Below are 20,458 nucleotides of genomic sequence, written 5' to 3'. Positions count from 1 at the left end.
GATAGAGCCAGGATTTGGAATGAGAATAATTAGTTTCAGGTAGCGTCAGGTAGGGGGCATTCCCGTCCATCGCTATAGCAATAAATGTGGTTTTGTACACGTATTTCTTTTTGAGAAGCCGAAGTTACATCTCATCTTTCAGTCCTCTTCAGCACTCGGCCTGCGGTCGTACCTTCAACTGAATCACAGATTCGGTTATACTTGCTGAAACTGATATTATATATGATATTGCTTAATTATGTTATGGTGGATTTACCTATGGTGGGATTTTAGTGTAGAGGGAAATCCTCCATGATGTAATAAAGCAATAATTATGTAGGCCTAATGGTGGATTGAATTTGGCTACTGAAAGAGTGTGTGTTGGTACCACCCCCCCAAACCCAAGCCATATTGTGGGACTAATTCAAATTGAGACGATTTATGTGGTGTGAGATAAAATTCTCAGTGTTGAGTTTAGTTTGATTAATCTGTAATAAGCCCGACATTTTGCAGTAGTAGGAATTCTAGTTTGATTCAGTAGCGTTTGGTCTCCCCCCACGCAAACACAGTTTTTTGCTGTGAAGTGGAAACACTCGTGACAATTACGATGAATATGGTTTTATAATTTGTATCATTTTCGGTATCTTCGCATCGACGCCCTCATCAGCACGATCGAGGATATGAAACGTAACCAAGTCACCACGTACGTGGATGATGATGAACCTCTTTGAATGACGACAGAGCCGACTCCGAGCGCACCAGTGCGTCATGTCACCGTTCGTAAAGGGCCTAGGCGGCGGGTGTGAGGGAGATATTCCACGTTGTATAACCGCTCACGCTCCCCTTGTCTTGATGCTGAAGGCCAGCGGCCTGCCCTCACCCTAAAAAAGACAGTCAGCTGCTTGCACACGCAGGGCCCTACTGGCATGCTGTGACTCTCTGATACACACACACACACACACACACACACACACACACACCAACTGTCTCGCTGTGCTTGGCCCTGCCCCCTTTTCCCTGGGCAACCTTCGACCTTTTTGCCTTGGTATATATAGCCTGCGTGGCCATCAGAGTTCTCCTGGCAGCCATCATGAAGGGTGTAGTGTCAATCTGCTGCTTTGTCTCCCTGCTGCTTTTGCAGGCCACAGGAGGTAAGGCCCTGGTTTATGTTATTTCTCTTTATTTTGTGGGCGGGTTTGCTAATTGAATGCCCAATTATGCACTGGCACTGTTCGGCCACAAAGACAGGCTTAATAGCCATCGTCCGTTGAGAAACGAAGAATCATGTTCCCATACTTGTGGTTCTCCAAGTTCGGTGGCTGTGACTCATACTCTTGAAGTGCCCATTCACTGGTTGTAGCTCATTCACTAACCTTTTAGTGCTTGCGACTCTTATTTAAGAAAGTGCCGCTCTATTCCACTATTCAGTGTGAGCTTTCATCTGTGGGCTTGTTTAAAGAGGTTGTATGCATGGATGATTAGTGTCTGCTTCTGACAGAGACCGCGATGCTTCCGGGAATGAAGCAGCACATTCACAGGAGTACGGTTCTGCTACGGTGCAATCTATGAATAGGCAGGTCAGACCCGCTCATCTCTCGCTATTTTAAATTAATAAATCAGATCCATCCTGTCAGCTACAGTTCGATGCCTTGGCGCCTGATTGTAAAGTAGAGACGAGATGTATGAGAGAGAAAGAGAGAGCGAGAGCAGAAGGCTGGTCTTTCTCTATCCTGGGATCTGACATTGTGGCAGCTGTCTCAAAGAATTCCCCCATCTGATGGAAAGTCAACCAACCACGTGACAGCCCGACGGACGAAACCCCTCTCATTCAAAATGATTTCCATTTCCCAGTCTAAAGCTAGCTGCTGTTTTACAGTCGATGGATCCGTGGGGGATGTCAGCACCGATCACATTAACAGACCGTCCATTTAGTCATGGAATGCGTTCTCGGTTTGTTCATCGAGTGAACGCTCATCAACGGACGAGTAGGCGACATCCCGATCAGGGCCGTCTGGGAACTGATATGAAATAATGTGGCGCCCAAGGCGGCGGGTTGACCACCCATGTTTAGCCGGTGATTACTCCATCGGGCAGAAATGCTGTCAGGCTCCCGTGTCTCAGAGAGCAGAGCAGTTGGTGTTTCCCCTCGCCCGTCACCCTTGTGCGCCCTTGGCGCGGCGGTCAGCTCTGTCGCCGGTGGCCGGGCCTCCGCGGTCCTGACCGCTGTCAGGTGTCTAAGATTGGCAGTCCCCCCCCCCCCCCCCCCCCTACCGGCCCCACCAACACCCCCTGAAACCCAACACTGCCCATTACGGTTTTACCCTCCCCTCCTCACCCCTCGCAGTCCCTCAGCTAGCCTTCAGAGCGGGCTGCACAGCTGCTGTCGTCCTGCACTGTCACAATCACAATTTATTCCCAGCAGTGGGCCATGTAGGGACATGCATTCTCCAGGCAGGAGGGGCCAGGGAGACCGGGCCGGGGGCCGGGCTGCCTCTCACACACCTCCACGGGGCTGTTGTCAAGGCTGGGGTCCCACGCAGGTGTGTGTGCGAACCCAGCGTCGGTACACCAGTACACAGTCTGGATTTCCAGCACGATGACGCGCGGTTGAATTTGAGATGTTAAACTCCTTAACCACTCTGAGTGACCAGGCTCACAAGTGGTTTTGGGTCTCTACATGAAAGGGACTTTCAAATATCGGCTTGTATTTATTGAAATTGGTATTGAGTCTTTTTGGGCGGTATTTCAAGTTATCCCAAAAGACATTGTACAGAATCATTCCTGACAGATCTTTGTTGAACACTTTATATTTCTATAGTATACTCTCTTCATAACAACCATGCAACCCGAGCCTAAAGTTCAGATTCTATATTAAAAGCAATCACAACAAGAAAAAAGGCACTTAGGAAATGATATCTTCCCAACATGTTCTTGCTAACGGGACATCATCCAGATCTTCAACATGGCTTGCCCACAGAGACAAACATTAAGCTGGATCAGGATGCTTGATTGAATCCGGCTCTCGGTTTACATTTCCTGCCGCTCAACCCGCCATCCGTTACCACGAAGGACTTGGATCCACCTCCGGCGTTGGGTTTCCATGAGGCTCCCCGATCGATGGCATGTGGTATAATTGGGACATCCCTCCGCTGATCGTAGTAATACTAACACCCCCCACCCGGGGTCCCGACCCGGCTCTCCCCATAGCGCAGGACGAGAGCTGCTAAACCCCCCGGCCCTCCTAGCGCCTTCCCCAGCCTCAAGGTCAGAGGATGTCCTCCTCGCTGGCGGGGGGAACAGGACATCGGGGATCCTGAGTCGGCTCAACACCGCCGCGCTAAGAGCCTCTGCCCTCTCGCCCCTTGTTCCTAGTAACCGGTCCACACATTTCCTCCAACCCATCTTAGGGGAGGGCTGGAGGAGAGGAGGCGGTTGGTTCAATCGGCAAGCAAGACTCTAAAGTCAGTCAAATGTGGTAGTTGAAAACCTGTGTATGACTTTATTTTATAACTTGTACTTCATGACGTATATGCTTTTACTTTCCCAAATTCTATACGGATCCAAACTAGGATATATCTATAGATATGCCTCACTGGAACTGGTTAGGAGTAAGGACTGTAGCTTCTTGTGCCTGGATAATACGATGGTTTGTGTTTAGTACTGCACTTCCAACTCTTGTGTTTTAGTCCAACAAGAACATTGATCCCGGCACGGCGAATGTGCCGATGACTATCCACCGGTCGGTACCTTTGGGATGCGAGAGTCCCTTAGTCTCCAGACTGACTAACACTCCGAGCCTTAAAATAGGGGGCCGCCATTCTCTCACCCTCCTCTTTCCATCTTCTGACCCATTGTAAGGCTATTTCTGACCGGTGAGTGTACGATCTCCAGCGACTACAGACACCTGTTGCCATCTGTGGCTTCCCCTCCAAGTGGTCTGCACAAGCCATGCCTTACGGGGTGGGTGGGGAGGGGGTTAGGGTTAGTTAGGGGATATAATATGGTTTACACTCACTGTATGTGTGGTGGTTTTGGGATATGTTCCCTTTGTTTGTCAGTGCTATATAAATCATCTCACTGAACTCATAATTGTGCTAAAAAGATGATTCATAGAACCACAGGCCCCCAGTAGCTTTGGAACCCCAGTAGCTTTTGCCCCCTAGCAGCTTGGCCCCTAGTAGCTTGGCCCCCTAGTTGCATTGGGCCCCTGGTAGCTTTTGGGCCTTTAAATTACCTTCACTGTCCTGTGAGGGGAACCTCAGGGGACCTTACACGCATCACACATCAACTGAACAGTGTAGATGCGATCTAAGACACAAATACACATTTGATATTCATAAAGGATCAATTCTGACATTCTGAATTCATCACGTGATCTAATTGATTATGTATTTTGAAAGTTTGTTGTTATTACTTGAGACCACAAGGTACGGCATAGTCTGCAATACTTAAACAGGGCGAGGATCCCAGCAATCCCAGAAAGGAATAATCTTTCGTTCTAATCAGGGACCGGAGCTATCAGCGATCATTGGTACGCTCGCTACACCTCGACTTAGTCTACCGTATCACATTGCTGATATGTATAATCTGCAGAGCTAATGGTCTGCAGACGAAGTGCGTCTTACGCGGCCCGTCGGCATCGAGGGCCAATCCGGATCCTCGCGGCAGGTTTAAACCACCGGCATTCCAATTGGACGGGCCACTCCCGCAGTCATGTTTGCCCAAACTACAGAGGGTTGCCTGGCAACATTCTCAGTGAGGACACATGGTCCCTTACGTCAGTTGTGCATGTCTGCCCCCTACCACTCCCCCTGTCGCCGGCAGGGTTAATATAGAGCGAGCTATGGGGCTGATGCAAGAGCCACCATTCAAAGGCAAGGCCTGAGCCATGTCGGAGCCGGGTCTCCGGCCATGGCACCGGGCATGGACCAGATTGGAAGGTGTTAACAGCTTCACAGCAGTTTAAAGGCCCACTCAAGGGGCTGGTGTGAAGAGATGCGAACGCTCTCAAGTGAGTGGGGAGTCAAGTTACACAGGCACCGCTGAGATCTCGCTCGTAGGGGCCCCATGTTCTGATTGCATGGCGTCGGCAAGGCGAGCCTTCATCTTCAGCCTGTTATCAGGACAGTCCTCTACTTTGACACCCTGACATCTCCATGTCCTCGCTCATGTAAAGGACAAACGTGGTACACGTTACATTGAAGCCCTTAGGTATAGCCTAAGTAGTATTACCTAATCAAAGTGCTTCAAACCCTTAAGAAACCACAGACCAATTTCAGTTGCCGTGAATGACACTCAGCTGACTGTAATCGTATCCACTGGCCAGAGCCCTGCAAACAGCCTCATGTCTGTTAAAAACAACCCTTAAGTGCAGCCAGCTCATGGCTTCCTGTCTGGGGAGGAAGCACGGAGACCGGTATGCGACATATCGTAATTTGTGTCTCAGGGTATCTTCTGATCGTTCAAATGGCATGATGACAGCTCTACTCCATTAGCCAGTGCAGAGTTTGAGGGTGACTGAAATGACTAGGCGGAGTGGATCCTGTGACACACACGACAGAATACGAGTGAGATTTACACAGTTATAAAAAGATCCGCTGGGGTAGAGCTGTGTGTGGTTGGTCAAATCCTCCTCGGACGAATGGGCAGAAGCCCCTTTCTCTCTCTTATACGACTGCGATAGTTAAGCCTGTTTTCCGAATGGTTCATAAAGACGTCTCAGAATGAACTCTTTTGAAGGCTTTTACACTGGCTGCAAAAGGGTTTGCTAGGTCTTGTTCTCACACATTACACCTGGTTATTTTGGGCCGTCTGGCGGGCTGAGAATAGGCGAGGCGCTGCTGTTTCCGTTGGTGTCGCGGACACTGCAGAGCTTTGCTGAACGAAGCATCTGCCAAGAACACAGCATTTTTAGTACCCCATGGGTCGGTTATTTACATCAGTGTTAGTGCGTGTTAGCAGAGTGAACGCCGCCGCTGAGGGAATCACAGTTCAACATGTTAGAGAACACCTGTTGACTTAGTTGCCAAGAGGTGTACCTTGTCGGTTCCTCATGGGTTTTGATTTTGGTTTCCTGCAAGCAAAAGATCAAAAGATCCAAATAATGCAGTCGGCTCTAATTGTGGTGTAGGTTGAGGGGGTGGACTTGGTTCACTGAGAGAGGTTCATGTAGTTTATATGCGTATTTATATTGTGTATTTACATTGATTGTTCATATGCCGATGCACAAAACGAGGGACTTCACGTGGGTTATTGAACAAAAGGCTAAGAAAGACACTGGTCATAAATTTGAATTCTTAGACACTCAGTAGGACATACTCAGGAAGGGAACAGGAGACTACATTATGGCCAAAGTCTGGGGGCCGGGTGTCCCCGATGCTGCCACACCAAGCCGTGGTGACACCTCACGATGGGCATGCCAAATAGCATCTGTCTAGCGGTAGTGCTATTTAGCACTATGTCTTCAGGCTGAGAAAATGCATGAGGACGAGGTTATTGTTAGTGCGGTAGCTGGTGGTTCATTCTGGAACCTAGCAAACACACACACACACACACACACACACACACACACACACACACACACACACACACACACACACACACAGAATGTCAGCAGCTTAAAATGTACAGTGCTTGTTTGGAAATGTACTTTCTTAACTGGAAGCACAGTTTAGCAATTATGAATGCAGAAGATATTCATGCTTTCGAAGTGTAGTCAATCAGACGTAAATTAAGCATCCCGAAATTCCACTTAGGAGCGATTCCTTAAAACTAAATTACATCAAACAGAACATGAAACAATTTTAAAAGAAAAACTCCACAGAGATTTGTCGTCTCTTGTGCTTGACCTCCTCCTGTCATCTCTATCTGCTCATCATGCATGTGTTTGAACTCTTTAATGGTTACCATGGCAGCCAGTCCGGGGCGGGTCCCCCGCGGAGATCATACAGCTTTGCCTTCACTGACTATTCTGTTGAATCCTTCACGGGACATTTCTAATCAGAAATACGTTTGATATTTTAAGTGGCCAGCGTAACAGTAAGCCAGGGGGAGCCGGCGAAAGTTCCTTGTCTTTATTTTACTGGTTGTCCGATCATTTTGAGATTCACTTAATCTGGAAGGAAAGGGATAAGGAGACATAGCATACTGTATTGACAGGCAACAACCTATCATAATGTGACTGCATTCATTTTACACATGAAAACTAACATTCACAATTGATTGAATAGATCATCAAGACTTCATAATGCCTCATAATGCATCACCAATCAATCACTGCGCACAACCGAGCTAGAATAATCAGATCAGATTATGTGATTGCAAACGCAATCAGGCGTAGGCCTACATTCATTTAAAGAGAAAGACAACGTTGTCAAAGCAGTGAGGGAGTTGATTGCCATGCTGCTGGCGGCAAACTATTCCGACAAGTGTGATCCAGGAGCCATCCACCAACAGCTCCTATAAATAGCCCCGTACCCCTGCCCCGGTGGGTCTTGCTGTGAATCTGGGGTCGGCCTGCGGGGCCAAGCCCCCTGCGTAGCGGCCATACAGAGAACGCTTCTCCCTGGGCTCTGGCATAGAAGGACAGGCGAAACCGGCAGACCAATGGGTTCCGAATGGGTGGTTAAATATGGAAACACAACAAGCGAGGATTACAAATCATTGTCTGTCCTACGGTGGCGCTGGCTGCCACGGCGATCAGGGATCAGGGTGGTGCTATTTGTGGTCCGCTCCTCATCGGGGGGAAGTCCGACGAGCGAATAGCTCTATCTCTCTCTTCCAGGTCCAAAAGCGGCCACGTTGAGGGAATGTTTTTTTTTATGTTTGTTTATCTTAATGGGCTTTGCTGTTGAATTAGGAGTTGGATGGGAGTAGCAGCTGTGATCCAGGTTAAAATCATGCGTACGAATATGGAGATGACTCACCCGTGTGGTGTTGGGTTTGCATCCTGGTGTTGTCGCGTTAATCGCCCGGTTGTGAACCGTCCAAGATGTGATTGGGGTAGGATGAGTTCTCCCAGGTGTGTGGCGCTCCATGAACGAAATGAAGAGTATGGTGTTTACAGCTTGCGGTCACTTATGAAAACATGCTGGAACATAAATGGGTGGTAAATCTAATCCAACATTGGAACTAAATTCATTTGATTAAACATTTGTTATACCGAAAGTTTTTTCATCTCACGCTCTTTTCAGACAATGTTCACAAATTATGTGTTTGAATTTCTGATGTTATCAATAGTGATATTGATTAGACACTACTGTGGTATTCCATATCATTTTCAGCTGCAGATATATAGATAAAATAACTTAAGAATACTATAATAAAATAATAAAGTAAATAAATAACCTAACAATACTGAAGTTATTTTCAGTGTGCTTTCACCTCATCAAAGATGAGAGACGCATCCGTTTTTTAGAATAAATCCTCTGAAAGCTCTTTCCCCCAGGTAAAAAAGGGGTTAAATTAAAACGGTTCGAAATCAGTTGATTCATCTTTCGTATGTCACTAAATCAGATAATATGACGTTCTGGTGATTTTCCACAGAGGAGGAGGTGGAGGATGTTCCGTATGCCCTGCGGGACAAGACTCACATCGAAGAGACCCTGCGTCTGGCCACCGATGACAAGTCAGGAGACTATACAGGTAGTAGAGCAGGAGGGGAGCTGGTGTCCTGGGTTCTCACTGGGAGGCGGGATCCTCTTTAGGCCCAATACCATTTCTACCCCTTACCCCTTCCCCTTACCCCTTCCCCTTGTTTTGAAGGGGTAAGGGGAAGGGGTTAGGGGTAGAAATGGGATTGGGCCTACGTCTAGTCTCGAGGTTTATAGAAACAACGTCGTCAGCCTTCAACTCCTAATCAATCCCTATGTATTTCCTGCACCCATTTCATATGATATATATATATTTATCCATTTCTATATTTTTCATATCATTTATATATATTTGTATCCATTTTTATAGTTCTTTTTGTGTACAAGACAAAGTATTTTTGGTAGAAATACCCTGTATCTTCCTTTACCAGATACGGACCTTAATGGCTTGATGCCAATGCTATAAAATAAATATGTATCCGTAAATGTATTTGGTTTCTTCATAGATCCGATGGTTTACGTCATCATGGCTGCTAAATAAACCATTACCACCAAGCAGATCTTAAATACCGGGAAGCCCTCTGCTCCAGCAACCATAAAAAATGCATTTGTGTTAACTACCATATATTACATTTGAATAATTCATCAAAACATGCTCGGACCTGATGTGCAAAAGATTTGCATTCGGAGCAGTTGCATTTTCCCCCCTACATTTCCCGGTGTCCTCCCCAAACCCCCCAGCTTCCTCTGGTGTTTTAGTGTTGTTTTGTGGTTGTTTTCCTCTGCAGCGGCCCTTCAGAAGCTGCGTAAGATCTACCACTCGGCCATCAAGCCCATGGAGCAGGCGTACAAGTACAATGAGCTGAGGCAGCACGAGATCTCAGGTACAGCCGCATGCATGCTGCTGGTGTTGAGGTGGAGGTGGAAGAGGTGGAGGTGGAAGAGGTGGAGATGTTGGAGGTGGTGGTGGTGTTGAGGTGGTGGTGGTGTTGAGGTGGTGGTAGGGGTTGGTGTGGATGTGGTGGGGTTGGAGATGGTGGTGGTGGTGGTGGTGGTGGTGGTGGTGGCGGTGGTGGTGGTGGATGTGATGGTGGTGGTGGATTTGATGGTGGTGGTGGTGGTGATGGTGGTGGTGGTGGTGGTGGTGGTGGTGGTGGTGGTGGTGGTGGTGGATGTGATGGTGGTGGCGGTGGTGGTGGTGGGGGTGGAGATGATGATGGGTTTGTTATGTCTTTATTTTTTGCTTGAGTAACAGTAGGTGGAGAAAGGGGTGAAGGGGGGCTCTCAAGTGCTTTAGGCGAACAATAAAAAAAAGAATCATAGTGTGATGGACTATGTGATGCTGAACGCTCGCAGTCTCAGCTTAAATAACCAAAATATGTTGTAGAGGCAATGTCCTTCATAGTTCTGCTGATATGAGATATTATTTTAATATCTCCTGTTTTAGCACATGCCTTTTTTCTTTGCTTTTATAAGATTTTTTATTATTTCAATAAAATAATTTTGCCCTTATGACTTGTAGTTTACTTTCTTGAGACACATTCTTGAGTCCTTTCATGCAGTTTAAAATCTTCTGATTATAACTGTTTGCCCTCTTGTGGCTCGAGGTACAGAAGACACAAAGACCAATCTCGGCTCTTTCATTATACATGGTTTATACTCTTTATACATGGGAAGGGTTAAACCCGCACTAATGCATTTTCACTGCAGCCATCACTCTTGTTTATTATTTTCATAAATGAATTATGATGGACCTATTTTGTTCTATTTATAATGTCCCCAAGTCAAGAGAAAAAGGCAACAAAATCAAATGAAAAAGATTGATCTTGCAGTAAAGAAGTTAGTGTGCAGGTAGAATTTAATCAAAGGTTAAATATGAGATAATACAAATAAGTTATAAAAGCAAGTAGTTGGAGGTCACAGCCTGGATGCAGCTGTAGAGGATATACATAATAAATCACCCATTGTAAACTGACATGTTTGATCACGATGGTCGAATATACGATTCCTTTCCCATTACACACATCCTTCCACGCACATCTTTACTCCTCGCTCTAGCTCTCCCTTGCTCTCTCTTCTCTTCCTCTTCCTCCTTCCCCTCCTCCCACTCTTAACCCTCCCATCCTTCCTTCCCCTCCCCTTGTCCCGTCCCCCCCTCATCTAACAGCCTACCCGGGACGCAACTTGGGGGACTCAGGAACAGGTGGGTATGGCGTCTGGTCTGAGGGAGGGCTCCCTGTGCATGGCACTGCTTTCAGTGCTCATCAACCTCCCTCCATCTCGTCTGATCCATCATCATCATTCACTCACCGTCATGGAATTATATCAGTTTGGTTGTTAGTAGTAAATAACGACCAAAGTGATGCCCCTGGTTCATCTCAGGTCATAAACATTCACACTCATTGGATTTATAAGCTGTGCCCTCCAATGTAGCCCTTCCAATCTAGCATTTGGTCTTGCAGTACACAACGATCTGGTTGAAGGACAAGCAGACTCGTGGGTAGATAGGGAGCAGAGTCTGGAGAGAAGCCCAGGCCTTATGATGTGGAGGAGGGTGCATGTGCAGGACCGGCTCCAGCTAATGCTACAGGCTGTCGCACATGGACACAGGGGATTTAGCTTACTGTGGACTGGGGTGGGTGGGTAGTGGGTTGAGATTCTCAACATCGGATTGTTGCCAATCAAACTGAAAAACCTAAACGCCAACCGTGGTGTTTGGGTTTACTCGCGGCAAAACAACCATCTCCATCTTGGTTGACCAAAAAGTTGTTTTTGGACCAATGAAAGCAGCACTTACCAGAGCCCTCCCTCCCAACACCATGCCCACCCAGACGCACTCGTGCTTGCTTTGAGAGGCTCTGCTTGCTTTCCCAGCTTTACTACAGCATTGGGCCATGCATTGATGCAGCAGACATCAATGCATGGTCGAAGGCAAAGTATCAGAAGGCTTGGACTGGAGCTAGCCTCTAATGATATTTATGGTAGAATACCTTTTCCACTTGTATGTATTTTTCTGCTGGTTTTCTGGCTTTCTCTGTTTTGAAAAATTTGTGATGGGCCGGTTTGTGATTGACAGTGCTGTCCTGACATGCATTGCTTTGAGAAATGCAGTCAAGAACAAAAACAATGCCTTGTGCCATTTCAAAGCGCACATTGAATATATCGCCTATTGATCTCACCTGACCTCAACTCTTTCTAAAGTGCATAAAAGAAGCATTAGACTCAATTTTGGTTTTGAGTGTCTTCTCTCCGTCTTGTTCCACCACGACAGATGGAGAGATCACCTCCAAGCCCATGGTGCTGTTCCTTGGGCCCTGGAGCGTGGGAAAGTCCTCCATGATCAACTACCTCCTGGGTCTGCAAAACAGCCCCTACCAGCTCTACACAGGTAACCCCCCTCTCTCACGGCCTGGGCACTTCAGCCACATACATCGTGTAGAACGTAGTGGAAAGTAATGGCATCTTATATAATATAGTGAAACTAAAATGTAATGCTGGCGATGGTTAAAGGCTCCTAGTACCTCTAGTGATGGATAAATGCTACTAGTGCTGCTAATGATGATTTGATGTTCCTGGTACTGCTAGTGATGGTAAGATGAGGACATTTCGTCGTTACTTATGCGACGACAATAAAGCATCTTCTAAAACATCTGCTGCTTTCCCGCTTTCCAATCATCCACCTGTTCAAACTGACCCACGCCTTCCCAACTGTTTGCAGGCGCTGAGCCCACTACCTCCGAGTTCACCGTCATCATGCACGGGGAGAAGATCCGCTCGGTGGAGGGCATCGTGATGGCCGCCGACAGCTCCCGCTCCTTCTCGCCGCTGGAGAAGTTCGGGCAGAACTTCCTGGAGAAGCTGATCGGGGTGGAGATGCCCCACAAGCTGCTGGAGCGCGTCACCTTCGTGGACACGCCCGGCATCATCGAGAACCGCAAGCAGCAGGAGAGAGGTACTTCTACCGCGGGGTGTGAAGCACTGGCACGAGATGGCTGTGATGAGGTAGAACTAGTTTGATCCTCAATGTTCCCCTCTGGATTTTGGGGCAGGTTCTAATTGGGTCGACGTCAAAAGCCACTCAACAGAATGATCTTGCCCTTATTGGTCAAGCTCAACATCCACACAAGTTGTTACTCTTGACGTTAAATAATGGTTCTGTGAGCCCGACAGTGTATCTCAGCATGCCCGGTCTTACAAATGACAGAGATGGGATGCGTTCTCCCCGTGTCTATCTGTTAATGTATTTTAATAATTGTCGTCTAAAAGTTTTTACATGTAATCCATTTGTAAAGCACTACGAATGGCCTTGGGTTTGGAGGGTTTGAAAGCTGCTCTATAAACCAACCTCCTCCCTCCTCTCCCAGGCTACCCCTTCAACGACGTGTGCCAGTGGTTCATCGACCGCGCCGACCTCATCTTCGTGGTGTTCGACCCCACCAAGCTGGACGTGGGCCTGGAGCTGGAGATGCTCTTCCGCCAGCTGAAGGGCCGCGAGTCCCAGATCCGCATCATCCTCAACAAGGCGGACAACCTGGCCACCCAGGACCTGATGCGGGTGTACGGCGCCCTGTTCTGGAGCCTGGCGCCCCTCATCAACGTGACGGAGCCGCCCCGCGTCTACGTCAGCTCCTTCTGGCCCTACGACTACGCCCCCGACACCAGCCGCGAGCTGTTCAAGCGCGAGGAGATCTCCCTGCTGGAGGACCTCAACCAGGTGATCGAGAACCGCCTGGAGAACAAGATCGCCTTCATCCGCCAGCACGGCATCCGCGTGCGCATCCACGCGCTCCTGGTGGACCGCTACGTGCAGACCTACAACGACAAGATGAGCTACTTCAGCGACCCCGAGCTGGTGTTCAAGGAGATCGTGGACGACCCCGACAAGTTCTACATCTTCAAGTCCATCCTGGCCAAGACCAACGTGAGCAAGTTCGACCTGCCCAACCGCGACGCCTACCGCGACTTCTTCGGCGTCAACGCCATCACCAGCTTCAAGCCACTGACCACGCAGTGCTCCTACATGGGCGGCTGCCTGCTGGGCAAGATCGAGAAGGCCATCACAGACGAGCTGCCCGCGCTGCTCAGCAGCATCAACTCCGACAAACAGCCCGGCCTCAACAGCTGCGAGGCCACTGGCTGCGACGAGAAGCCTAAGAACCGCTATCGGAAAAACTGACGGAGGTTGACGAATTGAGAAGGAGAGAGGGGAGAGGGAAGAGGAAGGGAGTCGAGGGACTGGTGTTGGCCGAACCTACGTTTATCAGAGAGCATGTCTTGTCGAACGAGAGTAAGAGGAGTTTTGGGTTTTGGTTCTTTGTTGGGTTTTTTTTCTCAGGAGGGTATGAAGTGGTGCTTTCTGGGGGTTTGGGGGAAACACGGGCAATAGGAGGAGGGAGCGTTTGTATGAATGTTGCGGCAGCTGAATGATAGTCGTGTTACAGAGACAAGGATATCATTGGGGGGATTTAATGAAGACACACGCCATCATCATTGCTTTCTCTGGCACGACCACCGTGGACTCTCTGGCCCCGGGTGCAAGGGGAAATGTCGTCTCCAAGACGAGTTACAAAAATAGCAAAATTTAAGGAAAATTTTGAAAAAAGCCTGAGGCTGACCACCATCCAATCACCAGCCCTTTTTGTGTAAATAAAACGGGGGATTTGAAACGGGAGTGGCCAATTGTGTTTTGTCAGATCTTTAGATTTGCATCGTCACAGGTCAATTCCATGTGCTTCATAATCGTTTATCAAATAAAATGTTGTGGGTGCTGCACCGAGCCTTCGGGTGCTATGTAGGAAGCCATACCTCTGCATTCGATTCTTTCTGAACAACATTCATTTTGCATGCAACCGTATTTAGCAGCATGCATTGTAGATGCATGCATTTCCGTTTGAGTAGGTCAACGTTTTCCTAACAGAACTGACTTCACCATCCCTAGAGTGCAAAAAAGATATCTATTTATTTGTCTCATATGTTGTGGTCTCATTGATACGGGTTGTTGACAACCTGTGAAATTATCATTTTTGTGGGAGCAAAGGTCAGGGTTCAAGGGTCACAGTCTTCACCGGCAGGCAGGGTTATGCGTTCTGCTCGACTTCTTAACTATTCGTACTGTTTTGTCTGTAAATGTGTCATTCTTTGGTTGACATTGAATGCTTTATTGCACGTTTCTTTCACCTCTCCATAAGCTCTCCAGCATTAAAGCTGAATGACCACATGAAAAGTGACGTGTGACATGAAATAATGAAAAGCTATAAATGTTGGTGTCCATAATATGGCATTGATAACATGAATTATGTGTTCTGACATGCAGCTTGCTTGTGTCTTTGTTCTGTCAGTTGGAAGCAATTCATTTTATTATATGGGTAAGGAACCACAATCTTAAATAGACACAATATTTAGGCTATGCTATGCTACAAGTAATAGCCTAGGAGTTAACCTGATATAAAATCCTTCTATTTGAAGTAATACACAATACATTTTTTATTCATGTTAAAATGCAATGACCAATTCGAGGCAGTTAGGGAGTACTATGCGTGGGCTGGAAATTAGCGTTGAAGAAAGTGGTGAAAACGTTATCATCTGACCTTTGATCCCTGACCCTGAACCTGGCAATGGCAAAATAAAATAAAAGGTTTGGATAGTTGTACACATTGTGACTTAATGAAATACTTACTGGAAAGGGTTTGTCTAGGTATGATTTGTGATCAGCCGTGCATTGATTACTAGAATCACAAGAGTGCCTGGCTGATTTCGGCTCTGTGTTTGTCTATTTCCCTATACTTTGTTGTTGTCCCCACTAATCCATTGTAGTTTAGGAATGTTTTTCCTAGACATGTATTATAAATAAAAGGAAGGCCTACCTGCAAGATAATAATGAAAAAACACACCATTAATCTCTGCAGAATCAACAAAAAAAGAAGTATAAGTGATACACATTTTGCATAATTTCGAGTCAGGTTCGAGGGACACGGTTGCAGTGACAGAAGCTGCCCACTAGGGGACACTGTGGAGACAGGTATGATACGCCAGTCACCTGGCAGGGTGACTTCTTGTTCATCGGTCGCCGGGTTAATGGAACAACTGACCCTGCGCTTATGGTGTAGGTTTGTAAAAGTTACTCGTTTTAGATTGTCTGTGACTTTAATAGAGACTGCTCATGTGCTTTGTTTTTGTGTAGGCCCACAATAGCTTTCAGCCGAAATCTTGTCCAGCGAATCATGAACATTAAACACTTCTGACTGAGAGAATACATGCGGCGTTGTTATTTTCTTTTTAATCGTATTCCTGAGCAAATCCCTTGAGCTGCATTACAGTAGGCCTATTGTTCGCAATTCGTGACTTTGTGTGGGGGGGCCAGGTTGGCGTGTGTGTGTGTGTGTGTGTGTGTGTGTGTGTGTGTGTGTGTGTGTGTGTGTGTGTGTGTGTGTGTGTGTGTGTGTGTGTGTGTGTGTGTGTGTGTGTGTGTGTGTGTGTGTGTGCGCGCGCGCGCGCGCACTGTTCGCTGATCGCAGGAGTAGGTAGTTTGCGTTGGAGTTGCTTTTTATTTCCCAAGACCCCCATGAAGCCCTGGGCGAGTTCATAACATTTCACGGTCGGAATAGAACAAGGCCACCTGTTTCTTGACATTGTGTCACAAGCACATTTAACTGATGCTACGTTATCATCAATTACAATTATACAATGAAGCCTCATTATTTACCTACCCTCCTGCCGAATCAGCTATTAAGTAAGTATAAAAGCAGCCTGCTTTACGGTAACCAGCGACGCCAACCGCTCCACTGCATGGGACTAACGAGAGGTAGGATGCGATGATGAAGGGCCCTCAGCCCACCTGGCTCCACCGCTTACGTCCTCTCTAGACACCCGCCCCCCCCCCCCCCCAACCTCCAACCCTCTCTACGTGCACGTGCACGTCTCTCCCCCAACCCCCTCCCCCGTACGTGCACGCATGTCTCTCCCCCCTAGTTCCCGCTCTCAATTCCCTCCTCACCAGCCGACCCCCCCCCTACTCCAGAGGAACAACGCCTGCTCTTCTCCTCGAGGAGGCGGGAAGGACGGCGACGTCTGACAGCCCACCGGAGACGCGTGTCGCGGGCTGACGGGAGGAGGAGAAGCCATTGGTGGGGAGGACGGGAGAGGAGAAGCTTTAAAAACGAGACGCCGGACAGCGGGCGGTCATTGGATCTGGAGGGGGGCGAGACTCCACAACACAACCGGGTTTAGATGGACGGGGTTTCTGGTGGAGACGAGACGTGTCGAGGCTGGCTGTCCTACACAATGAAATGAAATGCATCGAAAGGTACATGAGTTTCGGGAAGAAGACAGAGGGGAATGAGAACAACGATTTCATTGGGCATACTTTCCACTCCGCGCTGAAGAAATAGATGATAAACGCCGGGGAAGACAAACTTTTCTGTGAAGCCTACAGAATCTCCTACATCCAGTCCTGCATCCTGTTATTCCACGGTACGTGTCGTTCGTCGAGCGTCTCTGAATCGAATCAACATCGGCATGACCCGAGGCGTAAAACATGATGTGGATTCATCTCACGGAAGGAATGGTTAATGGTGAATCCCTGATGGTCTAATTGATTTCAAAATAGGTGTCAATTCAGCTGTGGTGTTCGCCGATGATGCGTCTACTCTCACGTGTCTGTCATTCGCGATCTGATCCACTCAACATATGTTGCTGTTGTGTTTTCTCAACTGCACAGATCGCATTGGTTTTCCAACAGTCCTTCGCTGAATACGCTTTGTGAGCGCAAATCGTCTCCATTTGGAGACATCAGCAGGAGATATTCCTGCAGGAGTAGGCGCTGCGGGAAAGGACGGGACTCAGTCCACTGGTGTACTACCCATTCGGGCTATTGCAAGAAGCTTCGGAATAAACACCGGTGGGAAGGGACGTGAGCGTTGAAAGCTGAAAGACATTCAACAAAAGCAGGGGAAGTCTTTCTGCAGCCTTTTCCGAATACCAGGTTTGCCTAGGTCTTAATTTATTTTGCAAAATAAGGGTGGTGAAGTTGTTAATTCTGAATGCTGCAAACCTTGTGAAATATCCGATGTATGATAGACTATTATTCAATTATGGATAAGAGCTGTTCTAAACGCCATTTTTAAACAAATATCTGCCTATCTTTGATTATAATTGCATCACATGGCACATCGAGTCAAAGGAAATCAATGCTGATTGCCAAAAGAATTGCGGCAGTAACAAAGCTGACATAACCCTTTAATCCGGCAAATGTCATATTCATGTGTAGTAGCTGTCATTTCCCTAGTGTGTTGCCAATAATTGGGACAAAGCTCCAACAGTGGAGGTCTGAGTTTAAACTGAAGCAGACAAGTAGGCCAGTGGGTGAACCAACAGACTCAATTGCGTCAAAACAGTGGGAGTAAATGGAATGCATGGATGGACCACCCAGGAAATACATTTTTGCATTTAGACTAGTTTAGACTAGCTTGGCTGTGGTCCTGGCAATCATACCTTTAAAACCACATCGTGTGGCCTAGTATCCTGTGGATCCCTACATTGCCTTTGTACTCTTCGCCTTGCCCCCTCAAATATCCGGTTACACCTTTCCGCATAGTGTGGATCTTCGATTCTAGCAAACAAACCAACCGAATTGCAACATGGCGTCCCCCCAACATCAGCAACTGATCCCCCACAACACAGAAGCTAGCTGTGACTCCAGCGGGGAAGGCAGCGTCTCCGTGAGGATCAGCAGCAGTGGGAAACACAAGCATGGAGCCGGGCCCCTAGGGGCCATAGGAGGCGGCTTCATAGGGGGGTCCAAGCACTGCAAGTACAGCATCTCGTCCAGCTGCAGCTCGGGGGAATCCGGGGCCAAGAGAGCCGCGGTCAAGAACTTCCGCTCCCACAGGAACATTCCTCAGCTCTTCGAGAGGTCCGCCGGCCACTTCTGGGACCCCAAGTTCGACTCGTCCATCCTGGAGGAGGCGTGCCGCGAGAGGTGCTTCCCCCAGACGCGCCGACGCTTCCGCTACGTGCTCTTCTACCTGGCGGCGGCCAGCGTCCTCTGGGGACTGTACTTTGCCGTCAACCCTTCCCGCTGCGACCGGAAGGCCTTCCTCCTGCCCGCCGCGGCCTTCCTCCTCTTCTGCCTTCTCCTCTTCCTGTTGACCTTCACTCGGTTCTACGGCCGCTTCTACAACCAGGTGTCCCTGCTGCTCATCCTGGCCACCTTCTCCCTCACGCTGGCTCCCCAGATCCGCACGTCGGGCTTCCGGGACTTTGAGCGTTCGCCCGTGGAGTCAGACGAGGGAGACTTCAGCGGCATGGGGGCTGATTATTATAACGTCTCCCTCGGGAAGAACGCAACGCAGTGCTCGTCAGCCCCGTGCATCTCGCCCGTGGGGACCTTCTCCCTGTGCATGGAGGTGCTGCTGTTGCTGTACAGCGTTCTCCACATCCGCCTCTACGCCTCGGTCCTGCTCGGGCTGCTCTACTCGCTCATCTTCGAGGGTCTGGGGTGGCTGTACCTGACCGGATTGACCGAGGCCCCCGGCTCGGCCTCGCAGGCGGACTGGGACACGCTCCGCTGGCTGGGCCCGGCCAAGGCCCTCCTCCACCTGTGCGCCCACGCCATCGGCATCCACCTCTTCATCATGTCGGAGGTGCGCTCGCGGAGCACCTTCCTCAAGGTGGGCCAGGCCATCATGCACGGGAAGGACCTGGAGGTGGAGAAGGCGCTGAAGGAGCGCATGATCCACTCGGTGATGCCTAGGATCGTCGCCGACGACCTCATGAAGCAAGGCGACGACGAGCTGGGCGACGGCTCGGTGAAGCGCTACTCCAGCAGCGGGGCCGCCGCCGCCATCTCCAGCCCGAAGAGCAACAAGCGCAAGAAGACCTCCATCCCCCGGGGGCACCTCATCTTCAGGCCCTTCAACATGAAGCGCATGGAGCCCGTCAGCATCCTCTTCGCCGACATCGTGGGCTTCACCAAGATGTCGGCCAACAAGTCGGCGCACGCGCTGGTGGGCCTCCTGAACGACCTGTTCGGACGCTTCGACCGGCTCTGCGAGCTGACGTGCTGCGAGAAGATCAGCACGCTGGGCGACTGCTACTACTGCGTGGCGGGGTGCCCGGAGCCACGGCCGGAGCACGCCTACTGCTGCGTGGAGATGGGCCTGGGCATGATCCAGGCCATCGAGCAGTTCTGCCAGGAGAAGAAGGAGATGGTGAACATGCGCGTGGGCGTCCACACCGGTACCGTTCTGTGCGGGATCCTGGGGATGAAGCGGTTCAAGTTCGACGTGTGGTCCAACGACGTGAACCTCGCCAACCTGATGGAGCAGCTGGGCGTGGCCGGGAAGGTGCACCTGTCGGAGGCCACCGCCAACTTCCTGGACGACCGCTACCTGCGCGAGGACGGCCGGGTGGTGGAGCGAGTGGGGCAGAGTGTCGTGTCGGACCAGCTCAAAGGTGGGTGCTGCTCAATCCTCAGCTTAACGGAATAATGGAATAGAACTCGTGTCTGAGAAATGATATGATCTCATGAGTATAACGTATATATGTTTCATCTGTTGTAGTATGTCTTTGACTTTCACTTTCGATGATTGCCATTTCTGCATGGCCTTTCCCTTCCCGTCCTCCACTGACTAAGTTCAATTACGCGGTGTCCCAGACACCCCCCCCCCCAGGGCACGCTCTGCTAACCTTGTTCGGAGCTCCAAGGATTGCTTTGCCGCGTTGTCATGCTGCTATTCTCTCCAGATTTGCCTTATCGTGTGTCTGGCTCCTCCGATCCCCCTATCGGTTTCCCAGTGGTGGAAACCTTTTGGTTGCGTGATTAAAGGCAGAAATCATACCAACGAACAAAGAGGCTTTTAATCTGGCTTTTCATCATTCAAGGCCTGTCA

At 49.0% G+C, this 20,458-nt stretch overlaps 2 protein-coding genes across 3 annotated transcripts in view; both read left to right on the top strand.

Moving 5' to 3' along the window:
* The first annotated feature begins 1,047 nt into the window (after positions 1 to 1,047).
* On the top strand, positions 1,048 to 15,822 carry srl (sarcalumenin). 2 transcript variants are annotated; one of them, XM_030347806.1, is made up of 7 exons: positions 1,048 to 1,130; positions 8,524 to 8,622; positions 9,359 to 9,454; positions 10,738 to 10,773; positions 11,842 to 11,958; positions 12,289 to 12,522; positions 12,935 to 15,822. In XM_030347806.1, the coding sequence occupies exons 1-7, from the start codon at positions 1,070 to 1,072 to the stop codon at positions 13,744 to 13,746; spliced, it is 1,455 nt and encodes a 484-aa protein (XP_030203666.1). In that variant the 5' UTR covers positions 1,048 to 1,069; the 3' UTR covers positions 13,747 to 15,822. The 2 variants fall into 2 exon arrangements, with proteins under 2 accessions (XP_030203666.1, XP_030203674.1); XM_030347814.1 differs by lacking the exon at positions 10,738 to 10,773.
* Positions 15,823 to 16,557: 735 nt separating this feature from the next.
* Positions 16,558 to 20,458, top strand: part of LOC115532766 (adenylate cyclase 9) — a 28,253-nt gene continuing 24,352 nt past the window's right edge. The window contains exons 1-2 of the mRNA XM_030342649.1: positions 16,558 to 17,039; positions 17,287 to 20,055. Coding sequence (XP_030198509.1) covers positions 18,206 to 20,055 — 1,850 coding nt within the window. The 5' untranslated portion in view covers positions 16,558 to 17,039; positions 17,287 to 18,205. The remainder of the gene's footprint in view (positions 17,040 to 17,286; positions 20,056 to 20,458) is intronic.

This window comes from Gadus morhua, chromosome 2 (assembly GCF_902167405.1).
Source record: "Gadus morhua chromosome 2, gadMor3.0, whole genome shotgun sequence".
NCBI lineage: Eukaryota > Metazoa > Chordata > Actinopteri > Gadiformes > Gadidae > Gadus > Gadus morhua.
Note: the sequence above shows the minus strand (reverse complement) of the source record. Positions and strands in the feature narration are given on the sequence as shown.